We start from the raw sequence: 12,061 nt of genomic DNA, 5'->3' as shown, positions 1-12,061 counted from the left end.
GATAAAAAAAAAACATGTATTATGCAGCCATACTGTGTGGTATAAGTAGCTTTAAAAACTGGGTAGGGTAGATAATAACACCAGCTGTGTCTGCAGCAGCTGAAAACAAAAAAAGAGTGCAAACTACAGAAGGAAAGTCCAGTGCAGAACACCTCAAAAATAAGTTGATTGAAAAACTCTAACACCAGTCCTTCACTTTAATTACGCAAGAAAACAACTTTTTGGCCACTTGGACACAGAAACAACCTGTGAATAATAACATCTTTAAAATGGTGAGCCAGTTTCTTTTTTAGCTGGAGCTACATTAGCATTCATTAGATGCTGTGTCTCTGGCCACCTGACTAATTAAAGTTCAGTATTAATTCTCTATTTTGGCTCTGTTTTGTTTTTTTTGACCGCTGAATGTTTCTTTCTCACCAGCTAGACAAAATGGTTAAGTTTTAAGTCCAGAAAAACAAAAACAGTGAGCTAAAAATGCTATAAATCTGTGAGCAGCTGGAGGAAACTGCAGATAGATGCAGTAGTAGTCAAGTGATCCTTTTATTGATGCAAAAATAATATGATCACGGTCATTCACGTATGTCTTGTGCTGTTCTTTTTGCACTTTGTGAGCCTCAACATGCAGCAGATTTCACTATTCCTTCAGTCTTACTAAAGCCTTTACTGATGCATCATGTGACGACAATAGCAATTAGCTTCAGGGACAAAGAAAAGGGTTACTAAATCGAGCCGTCACGAGACACGGCGCCCCGCGGCTGAAACACAGGAAATGTCAACGTTTGATGTCAATAATGGACAAATTTGGTGTCCAACAGGCGACAGAACAATAAAGCTGAAAACTGAAAACATCTTATACTCTATTAACCCAACACGGGAACATGACTGCCTGATTTTGTGGGAATTTACAGCTGATTTCAAGTGTGTGTCATCTCCTACAGATGAGTGGCAGACTCACTTCTGGTAAGACCTCACATGACATCAAGAGCATCAATAACTTTTTTTATATTTCCATGAACGAGCTCTGGGCGAGAGATTGCATTTATCATTGGAATCAGTGAAAGAGGTTTAAGACGCTGTGATCCACAGAGACAGTGGTGGCACCGCTCTTTACTGCGGCACCCTGAAGGCTACCGAGAGAAAGATACAGAGAGAATAAAAAAAGAAAAGTTTCTAATACACACACTGCCTTTCATATATAAGTTGCTTGTGCAGAGAATAAGACTGCGTTACCAAAAACTGGGATGAAACAGCACTTTGAGACTGCAGCACGAGTTCCTCCTGATTTCCTTTTTTTTATTATTAAATGTGTTAAATTGAGCCTCTTTAACCAGACACTTCTCATGGTTGATAGAAACATTTCACGTTTGCAGGTGATGGCACAGAAACCACAACAATAACTTATTGATATTTCTAATGTTGCCTATTTTTCTAGAAGCCTGTGGACAGTCAACAAAATAACAACAAACAAACAAAATCAGGCTAGTATATCAGCTGAGATTAGGATAGGAAATAATTAAATATGATCATTTATCGTCTTTCAATGAAATCATACATCAAGCTAACGTGATGCACAAATACGTCGTCTAAATTGATAATAATGAGCACGTACTAACTGGAATTTCTCAGAAAATGCTATCTGAAATACCTGAAGGGATATCATTTGAAAACTGCAGCCCCAGTAGGGTGCTTAGATAAACATCTTGTCAAAATTATATAAAAATGTCAAGAATATATATATTAAAAAAGAAACTTTCCATGCGATGAAAAACCAGCGTCCAACATTATGGTGATATATCTGTCATTCTGACAATGCTTTACGTTCTGATCGTTAAGGCTACACGGTGGTGTAGTGGTTAGCATTCGATCCCGGCCTGGCCCTTCTGTGCGGAGTTTGCATGTTCTCCCGTGTCTGCGTGGGTTTTCTCCGGGTTCTCCGGTTTCCTCCCACAGTCCAAAGACATGCACATGTTAGGTTAATTGATGGCTCTAAAACTGCACGTAGGTATGAATGGTTGTCTGTCTCTGTGCGTCTCTATGTGCCCTGTGATAGACTGGCGTCCTGTCCAGGGTGTACCCCGCCTCATGCCCGATGTCAGTTGGAATCGGCTCCAGCACCCCCGCGACCCCGACCCCGGGATAAGTGGTTGAAGATGAATGAATGAATGTCAATCTTATTGTCCAGCCCTAATACAGGCAGCCAATAAGTAACAAGAAGATACAGTAACAGAATTACTAAAAGGCTTACAAGTTACTTAAGAAACAGTACAGTAAAAGAGAGCTAATCCTTTGTGTTTCTGTAAAAAGAATATCGTCCAATAATAAAACTGTCAATGTTTCAATTCAAATCTAAAACCATAATTGTCATGTGTCAAAGTACACAACAGAACTACATCTGCAGTGTTTTCACTGTGTGCTGGTGTACACGCCTCACCTGCAAGGGCTCTGTGCCTGCAGCGTTACAACAAAATCTGCAGCGACAACACAAAATTATCATTTCCCACCAGCAGTATAACACACCAAAACCTTGTGGGATCTCTGAGCCGACAACAAGCCGTCCCAGCAGAGCAGAGAGGTGCGTTAGCCTGGAGGAGGAGCCCTGCAGGTTGTCATGGGGAGTCCCTCCTTTGGGTGGATTAAACATGACAACACTGCAGGGCATGGTAAACAAAACGTGTTTGTGTGTTTGTGTGTGGGTGTTCCTGAGATTTCTCCGTCACGTAGACTCACAGACTGTGTGCTAAAATCTAAAATATTCATATAGACACTTCTCAGCGTTTCCCAGCTGTGAGTCCCACACTTGATCCCCTGTCCCCTCTCTGAAGCCGTCTCCTCACACAGGCAGCTTTCACAGCCCTCAGCCCCACTCTGAATATCAATGAAAGGGGGGCATCCAGCTATCACATGACAAACATCAAGACTTCCGGGTGCTGCTGCACTGGCCTAACAAGTGCATCTTCCCAGGCATGTTTTGTTTAGTCCATGCCCCGTATAGTTCCTCCAGCTTTGTCCTTGCTACCTCACTTACAAATGGATTAACCTGAAGAACCAGTTAGCCAGTACCTCCCTGCTGTCACACGGACTAACCCAGGGCTAACTCTGAGCTAGCACGCTCAGTGACAGTTTCATTTAGAGCAGGGGTCTTCATTGTTTTTTAGGCCAAGGACCCCTTAGCTGAAAAAGAGACGAAGCAGGGACCCCCTACTATATTGTAATAAATTGAGTTGCATATTAAATTGGGTCTAAAGCCTATACACACAGCTTTTCATGGTGCATACAATCCTAAGATATTACAATGATCATTATTAATATTCATGTATTTATCCATACATGATATGTTAATGTTAAACACACATTTGGAAGGCACATTGAATCCTTCAGCTCAATTGTATCTGTGCATGACTACCTTAGTGCCTATAAGCCCGTAAGCCTTTACTTTTTCACACATCTTATTTTTGCTAATAATACGTTAATGAATATATTCAGACATATTTTGGGGGAAAACAAAAACGTTGGAACGATTATCAATCGATCAAAGTTGGCGGATCCAGGGACATATTGTGAGACCACGGGCCCCTGGGAACAGACATGTAAGAGGCCCCCCACTAGGAAAAAGACACCTACATTTAAAGAGTCGACTTTTAGTCATTTTATTTTTCTTTCTGGTCATTGTGCACCTTATTTTAGTCCTTTTTATGTGTGGCCATTTTGTTTCTCTCATTTTATGTCCATTCTTAGTTGTTTTGTACATTTTTGTTATTGTTTTGCATCTATTTTTAGTCCTCTTGCATCTTGCTGTGGCCATTTTAACATTTTTTTTATCATTCTGCGTGTCTTTCTGGTCATTTTTTTGTCTTTATGTAATTTTGTGTCTATTTTCAGTTATTTAGCATTTCTTCGTGGTTATTTTTGCCTTCCTATACTCATTTTTGCCCCTTTGTGGTAATTGTTAGTCATATTTGTGTTTACTTTTGGTTAGACACGTTTCTCTGTGGTCATTTTACGTCCATTTTTTGTTGTTTTGTACGTCTTTGTAATTGTTTTAAATCTATTTTTGATCATTTTGAGTGTCTTTGTGGTATTTTTTGTCTCTATGTGGTCGTTTTGTGTACAGGTTCTTCGTGGTCATTTTGCATCCCTATAGTCCACTTATGTGCCCTTTTTGGTCATGTTTTCGGTAATTTTGTGGGGCGGTTACAGCATTATTTCATGAGTCAGGGACCATGACCTGTGCCCGGTAGGCCCGTTCAGTACTCCATCCCTGCAGTAACTCAGAGGACCCCCTGTTGAGGAGCTCTGGCTTTAGGGGTGTCTAATTCCTGCAAATTAACTGTCAACACGGACCCACACATCTTTTAAAACTAATAAAACAGTATGGCGGCTCAAATGCTGGTGGTTTGACAAAATGACACATGAAAACAAACATGAACATTTCAGGGGTTCATTGGTTAATGATACAAATCCAAGAAATACACGGAGCCCTTACCGTTCTCTAGGACATCCGTTGCCAAGTAACTGTAACGTCACTGTAACGTCCGTTCTTCTGGCCCCTTTTTAACGTCTCTGTTTTTTTAAATGGAGCTTTCTTTGACACACAACTCCTCACGATAAGTGTAAAAAAAATATAGAAGTTATAGGAACACAATACCCAAACTGTGTCTTCTGGTTTCACTGCATCAACCGCCGTTAAAGCTACATAGCTGTTAGCCACTTAACTGTCAAAAACACACACTGGCTTTAGTCGGAGCCGGTTCTCCTCTGGTTCCATGACAGGAACGAGTCCGCGAAAACTAACTTGATGTCGGCTTCATAGGGCTAAAAGAACCGATGACAGCTCGCTGGTTCTCGGACTGACTGACTGGCTGACTGGCTGACTGACTGACTGACTGACTGGCTGACTGCGCGGTGCGTGAAAATGGCGTCACTCGGCTCCCCCCTCAGTCTTCCCCGGTAATGATGTCATTCCTGCGCGGATTAAAGGGGAAGCTGCGCTGCGAACTGAGCTGCCAGATTTATTTATTTAATGCAATAGTTACCACAGTAGATGCACAAAGATACTGGTAACGTGAGGGCAGAACTGTACAACTGTAAAAAGTAAAATACCACAGTGCAGGGTGAAAATCCTGCATTAAAAATCCTATTTACAAACGTGAAAATATATAATAAAAGTGCCAAAAGTAAAAGCGCTCATTGGCGATGCAGAATGGCCAATTTCAAATCATTACAATAATGGATCATAATTATTGATGCATTCATCTGCTCATTACTTTAATGTTGCAGCTTGTAAAGGTGGAGAATAGTTAAACTATTTAAAAACTGCTAAGTAATATATAATATCATAATTATTAGTTGTTTATATATTTGTTATTAATGGTGATACTCAGATCTTGTATTAATGTAAAATTATCTATACCACAGTTTAAAATACTATGTTTAAAGTAAAAGTTCTGCATCAAAATCTTACAATTCCTACTTACGATCCTCAAAACTACAATATGTACCTTAAACTGTAATCATTGTAGATATTTCATGCACCTAAATCTATATTATTGTATATATTTAGTTTTGTTTTTATATTTTGCCCTGATGCTAGTATCATTTTAGTGCGTAGTTGTTTGCTTCATTTTGCCCTGTTTTTGTTGTTTTCTCAACCCTATGTGCTCTTGAATTTCCCCTCCCAACAAGTAAAGTTTCTTGATTTTAAGTGAATATATGCTCAAAGTATCAAAAGTGCTTATTCGGCAGAATGGCCCATTAAAAATTAAAATATTTATGTATTATAATTGTCAATGTATTAATGTATTCATTACTTTAATGTTGCAGCTGATAAATGTGGAGCAATTAATGAGTTTATACACTACTGGGTAGCGTAGTCTATAACAATAAATCATATTTATTTGTTGATTTAGGCTATTATTTAGTATTAATAACCTAATAATATGAATGAACTAACTAAATATGTCACACTTCTATCTAGTGGAGTAAAACGTACAAGATTTGCCAAATTCCACTGAATCACTAACCTCTTTGACCCAAAATCTTAAATTGCAATGAGATGTCCAACAACAAATAAAACGTAGACAATCTGGTGGTGCATTGTGGGTTTTGTAGTAAAGTGTATCCAATGTGTGTAAACACACTCAGCACTGAAGATATCAGACTGCTTTAAAATGTAATTATAGGAAAGAAAGTAGAGACGGAATAAATCAAATCAGCAGCTCTTCTTTTTGTCTCCGACTGAGCAGTGAAAACTTATCTCAGTACCTGAGAGGGACCCTCATCGAATCAGCCGCACATCAGAAATACAAGGCAGACAAAAAGAGAGATGTCCATCTTCCCTCAGCTATGAGCGGGTGATTTCTAACTCTAAGAGAGTAACAGAAGCACACAACAATGAAGAAAAACAAAGTTAGGAGGAGGGATGGATGCTTTATTGATCATGAGGTGGTGGTGCTGCTGCTGTTCTTGCTGCGGCGTCGCTCAGTCACAGTCCTCCACATGTTCTTCAGGGCGACTCGGGCCATGAGCAAAGTGATGGTGAAGTTACGTCGATACCATTCACTGCACATGAGGAGGAGGGAGAGGAGAGGATTAGAGGGAGTGTGTTAGAGAAGTTAAACCCAGTTTTAACCATCTCTTTACCACGGAGTAGAGACGGAAGGAGGGAGGGAGAGAAGGAGGTAAAGAGGGAGAGAAGGAGGTAAAGAGGGAGAGAAAGGGGGAAGGAGGTGAGGAGGAAAGAGACGAGGCAGAAGGAAGGAGGGGAGGAGGAAAGAGAGGAGACAGAAGGTGAGAAGGAGGTGAGGAGGGAGAGAAAAGGGGAAGGAGAGGAGGAGACAGAAGGAAGGAGGGGAGGAGGCAAGAGAGGAGGCAGAAGGAAGGAGATGAGGAGGCAAGAGAGGAGGCAGAAGGAAGGAGGTGAGGAGGCAAGAGAGGAAGCAGAAGGAAGGAGGTGAGGAGGCAAGAGAGGAGGCAGAAGGAAGGAGGTGAGGAGGAAAGGAGGAAATGAAGGTGGGGGAGAAAATAGGAGTAAACGGCAAGTAAACGACTGTCTGAGTGGTTTAAAGGGACCCGTCCGTCCGCCCTGATGCACCCTGGGAGATCTGCGGCTGCAAAACCACTCACTTGTTATAATCCGCATGTCGTGTTCTGTTTGTGTCCAGGAAGCTTTTGTAAAACACGGCCATTTCTTCACTGTTCAGGCTCCGCCGTCGTCCTGAAGGGGGGAGGAGAGGAGGGACACAGAGGACTACGTTACCCTGTCATGATTATTTATTTCATACAGGGAGGGGGGGACAAAGAAAGGACAGAGGGAAGGAGATGATGAGGAAAGAGAGGAGATAGGAGGAGGAGGTAAGGAAAGGAAGGTGAAGAGGGAGGTGGGGGAGAAGAAATGAGGAGGAGGAGAGGAGACAAGGGTAAAAAGGTAAGGAAGGAAGGGAGCGAGGGAAGACAGAGGGAAGGAGGTGAGGTGGAAAAGATGGAAGGGAAGCAAAGAGGAGGAAGGGAGGGAATGAAGGTGGGGGAGACGTGGGAGAGAGAAAAAGCAGGTCCTCACCTTGCTCGTCACGCACAGTCAAGCCTTTTGAGTTCAGCTGTGAAAAGATGAACGCATCTTTTTCCTGCAGAGACACACAATCATACAGTTTATATATTTATATTCATATCGATATTACAACATAAACAAACAAATCGATATGTTGTGTTCTTGTGGAAATATGTTTTTGATAAATCTTTGAATATCGTTTTTTATCAAATGCATCATACATTTGAATTAGTTCCCACCCAACCCTAAGACTCAAATAGGAGTATACAATTTTTTAAAATAAATAATAATAAATAAATAAATCCAAAGAAAAAATATTCATAAAAAAAGTAATGAATCAGCTGGGATCGGCTGAGTCCACCTCGACAGGGAGAAGTGGTTGAAGATGGATGGATAATGAATTATTTCAAATAATAAAATTAATTAAATTAAATAAGTAAACCACATTAAGTTCTGAAAATAATTGAGTCAATCTAGATTACTGCTGCAGACATCATCAGTTGTTATCTATTGAGAAGTAACAGCCCATTTGCTGTGCGATGCTGCTCTCTGCTGGTGGAGACATGAACCCACATGCTGCAGCAGGACACCAACATCCGCTGACACAGCAAATTATGCTCAATAACACTGATGACAGAGATCACGTCCAGGGGTCAGAGGTCAGCAGCTCTGGAGCCCACTCAGAGGCTGGGCAGCAGGACGGGTGTCTGTGGATTCAGAGGCTTCACCCAAACACGTCCACGTTTAACTTGATACTTCTGTGAATAACGGCTGAAAATATGAGTCAACTAAACTCAGTGATCGTTCGACAGAATAATAACAACCAGCAACAGATTTTTTTTATTTATTCTTAGTACGCTATCTGGTCCTGTGTATGCTCTCCTTCTTATGTGTAAACTGATTTTTATTTTATGCGGTTATCAACTTATACATACATTAGCATTCTCTTTCTGTTGAGTTTAGTTTGGTTTGGTTTGTTTGCTCTTTGTCTGCACGGCATCTGTTCTGCACATACTGTTTTCTTTGTTTTTCAATAAAAATAAAAATGGGAGGACAAAAAACTAAAAGAAATAGTATTTTATATTTTGGACAAATGGTTTAAACTGTTAAAGACCCAGTAAAGATCACTGACAGATTAACTGATAACAAATTTGCAGCTTTACTTGAGATATACTTTTGTTTGTTGCAGATCTCTTTTGCTTAAAATTATATTATATTTACGTTTTTGGGGCGTATTATTCGCTGCTTATTGTGATGGATCATTATCCTGGTTATTATGTATATAAGAAAGCATTCTACCACAAAAAGGTGTGTATGTTAATGCAGATAATTCATTTATTATCTTTACTTTCCTGATTTTGGAAATACTTTAAAAGACAAATTGAACTCCTGCAAACATACATTGTAAATTGAACTTTGTGCAGAGTTCGTACATGATTTTACTTTCCTTATTTTCAACATGTGTTCTGATATTATTTGTATTTGTATGTATGATATTTTGCTGTATATATTCCTAATAAACTGAAGCTGTTGTCCATAAATGTACACAACAATCCCTCACTTTTGTGCAGCAGAGGAATGGGCTCTGTAATAACCTTGCTGAAGCTGATGTTCTGTTTGGTCCAGAAGCTGTGGTTCCAGTCCTCCGTCTCCTGTCTCAGGTGCCTCAGACGTTTCTCCAGCTCCGACTCGTTCTCGGGGACGTGGTAAACCACCGGCCGCAGGTTGGAGAGAGAGTTCGGTGGGCCGATCCAGTCGTGCGTGGAGCTGGCTGCTGGTCTGAAGGCGGATCTCTACGCAGAAGAAACAAGGTCACTTATACTGATGAGAGGATGGACCTTTCTACAGTGGCTCAGAGAGCTCAACACCCTGCACCTTTAAAGGCTTCCTACACCTTTCCAAATCAAATTGAAGCACTTTTCAAGCATTTTCAAGGTGCATTTTCAAGCTTTTGAGCGGCACGGTGTTCTGGTGGTTAGAACTGTCGCCTCACAGCAAGAGTAAAAAAATATATATATCTAAATAAACAAATGTTCAGTAACAGTCTACTGCTGATCATTTAAATAAAGTATTAATAAAATAAAATATATATCTAAATAAACATTTTCAGTAACAGTCTACTGCTGATCATTTAAATAACAAATAAAAATTGTAATGAATATCTAATCTAGTCTAATCTAATCTTAATGTGTGTGTTGAAGACTATTAGATGTAAGTTAAATGTATATGATAACTAAATTAATAATTAAATGCTTATCATTAATGAGTGAATCCAAATTAAATGATGGCTGCATGTTTAGGATCAGAATATTGGCCTAAAGTGCTGAATATAATTGTTTGTTTTTTAGAAATCTTGGCGGCAATCTTTGCTCTTCAATCACACTTTTAGGGGCATCCCCAGATTTCTTCTCCACGAGAGAAAGTTTATCTTGACAAACGTGTTTAACATCAAATCATCAAATCATTAAATGAAACTGTAAAACGTGCCCTTTCCTTGTGTAGGACTGAAGGGCAGGGCAGGCCGCTGTGCAGGTGTGGTGTCAGTGAGTGAAGAGTTTCGTTTGAATAAACTGAGCAAACAGAGTAGAAGTGTTGCACGCACACAAACAGGCGGAGGTCATGTGGTTTAAACAAACAGCCAACCAAAAAAAAGAACCAGCTCATCATTTCTAAGCAGACTGAGCGATGAGACGAGCGGCGAGGCAGAAAACAGGTAGGAAAGTGTGAGCCGCTGAGTTCACGTGTGTGGTTTCCTCTTTTGTTACAGGCTCAATATGATGATACTCCACTGAGGTACTGAATGTAACTAAGTACCTTTACTCAGGGTCATGTTTTACTTTATATATTTATATTTCTACTCCACTACGTCTCAGAGGGAAATATGACACTTTTTAATCCATTACATTTATTTGACATCATGTTCTAGTGACTTTGCAGATGTAGATTATGATAATTAAAATAACTCACAGGGGTGTCACAGTTTGGAAAATCTATTGAATCTAAAGCAGCATTTTAAATTAAAAAAAAAAGACAATATGGCCTTAATGTGGCACATAAAAAACATGTATAAATCTTTTTCTGTCCATCTTTTTAAAGAAAAAATGTAAATATGTGACAGTTGTGAGGGCATAAACGCAACGATCTATTCATCTTTACTTTACCAATTAAGACGAGATAAACGACATGAAAAGAGACGGAGGGGAGTCAAACTTTTAAGATGTATGTTTCCTTTTTTATTAACTTTTTATTCATTTAAATAATTATTTATTCATTATTATTTGTTTGTGTCGCGAATTACTGATAAAACACTCAGACAATGCATCTGGTTTGTGCACATAATTAAACATTAAACAAAATTAAACAAGGGCATAACCAGTTGAGGGAAAAATATTTAAATGAAAAACGAAATGGAATTGTGACACCTCTAATAACAAAAAAATAAATTCTGATGTATTATAAAGTTATCTAATTGAATCTGCATTTACCTGCAGCAACATTAGAGTGATGCATTCCTAATTATAATCCAATAAAATGCTGTAACGGCGCGTTCTGCATACAGAGTAGCCTACTTTTGACTTTTGGTTAATCCTGATGCTTTTATACTTTTATGGACCTTTTCAAAGATAACATCAACATAAAGTTTGTTTCCTGTTGCAGTGTATGTGAACGACATCAGCTGACAGGAAGTTACCGGGGAACACAGCTGTTGCCTAGCAATGGAATTCCGTTGAAAAGGTCTTTACTTTTTTACCTGCATGAACAAGTTCACTGTTATTACTCATCTTATTGTGCATACATAATTAAAACATGGCAACCACCCAAGCAACAGTATCATAGCAACACACACACACACACACACACACACACGCACGCACGCACGCACGCACATAGTTTAGTCGAGCTGCCGAGGACGTCACACTTCCTGTAAGTCAAATATTCAACATTACATTGTGTATATTTTGCATGTTTTGCTGACTTTCTGCACGCACCTTTGATATGTTGTCCTGCTGGGTTGCCAGTTTGGAGCTGCACTGCCGCATATTCAGTGCTGGTGAGCTGCGTGCAGCGTGGAGGGTGGAAGGACTGAACACCCTCCATAAACAGCCCGCTGCTGCTGCTGCTGCTGCTGTTGTTGTTGTTGTTGACAACATTGTTATTAAGCAACACTACAGTAATGTTGCAGGAGAGTCGGTAACCTTCACAGTAACAGAGCACCCGTAGTGTGGCTCATGTTGTCCTGCAGTTTACTTGAGGGGAGTTCATGTCGGTGTCCTTCTGTGCGCACAACCAGCAGTTTGGTCACATGACCTCCACCAGAAAAGAAAGGGGGTGCTCCAAAACATCACTGGCGCAGCCCCGGATACAGCCAGCTGGGCGGGGTTTACTCCAAGACCTCACAGGCGCAGCCCCGGATACAGCCAGCTGGGCGGGGCTTCCTCCAAAACCTCAGGAACACTAAAAGTCTTACATTCAGAATCTGACTCAAGTAAGAATAAAAAAGTAAAAGCAATTTAAGGA

General features: G+C 40.1%; 2 protein-coding genes across 8 annotated transcripts in view; both read right to left on the bottom strand.

The window, feature by feature from the left end:
- Window positions 1-4,879, bottom strand: part of klc1a (kinesin light chain 1a) — a 55,213-nt gene extending 50,334 nt beyond the window's left edge. For 6 of the 7 annotated variants that reach the window (XM_083924824.1, XM_083924828.1, XM_083924827.1 and 3 more), the window contains exon 1: window positions 4,484-4,879. The gene's annotated coding sequence lies outside the window, so the exon portion shown is untranslated. Of the gene's footprint in view, window positions 1-2,431; window positions 2,530-4,483 lie in introns of those variants that run through there. The other variant, XM_083924825.1, reaches the window with a different exon arrangement.
- Window positions 4,880-6,406: 1,527 nt separating this feature from the next.
- On the bottom strand, window positions 6,407-11,862 carry coa8 (cytochrome c oxidase assembly factor 8). Its single transcript, XM_083924883.1, has 5 exons — window positions 11,533-11,862; window positions 9,139-9,336; window positions 7,556-7,619; window positions 7,123-7,213; window positions 6,407-6,558 (listed from the first exon to the last, which is right to left on the bottom strand). Exons 1-5 carry the CDS (start codon window positions 11,692-11,694, stop codon window positions 6,435-6,437), a joined length of 639 nt encoding a protein of 212 aa, XP_083781009.1. The 5' UTR covers window positions 11,695-11,862; the 3' UTR covers window positions 6,407-6,434.
- Window positions 11,863-12,061: the final 199 nt, after the last annotated feature.

Source organism: Echiichthys vipera (assembly GCF_963691815.1).
Source record: "Echiichthys vipera genome assembly, chromosome: 12".
NCBI classification, from domain to species: domain Eukaryota; kingdom Metazoa; phylum Chordata; class Actinopteri; order Perciformes; family Trachinidae; genus Echiichthys; species Echiichthys vipera.
Note: the sequence above shows the minus strand (reverse complement) of the source record. Positions and strands in the feature narration are given on the sequence as shown.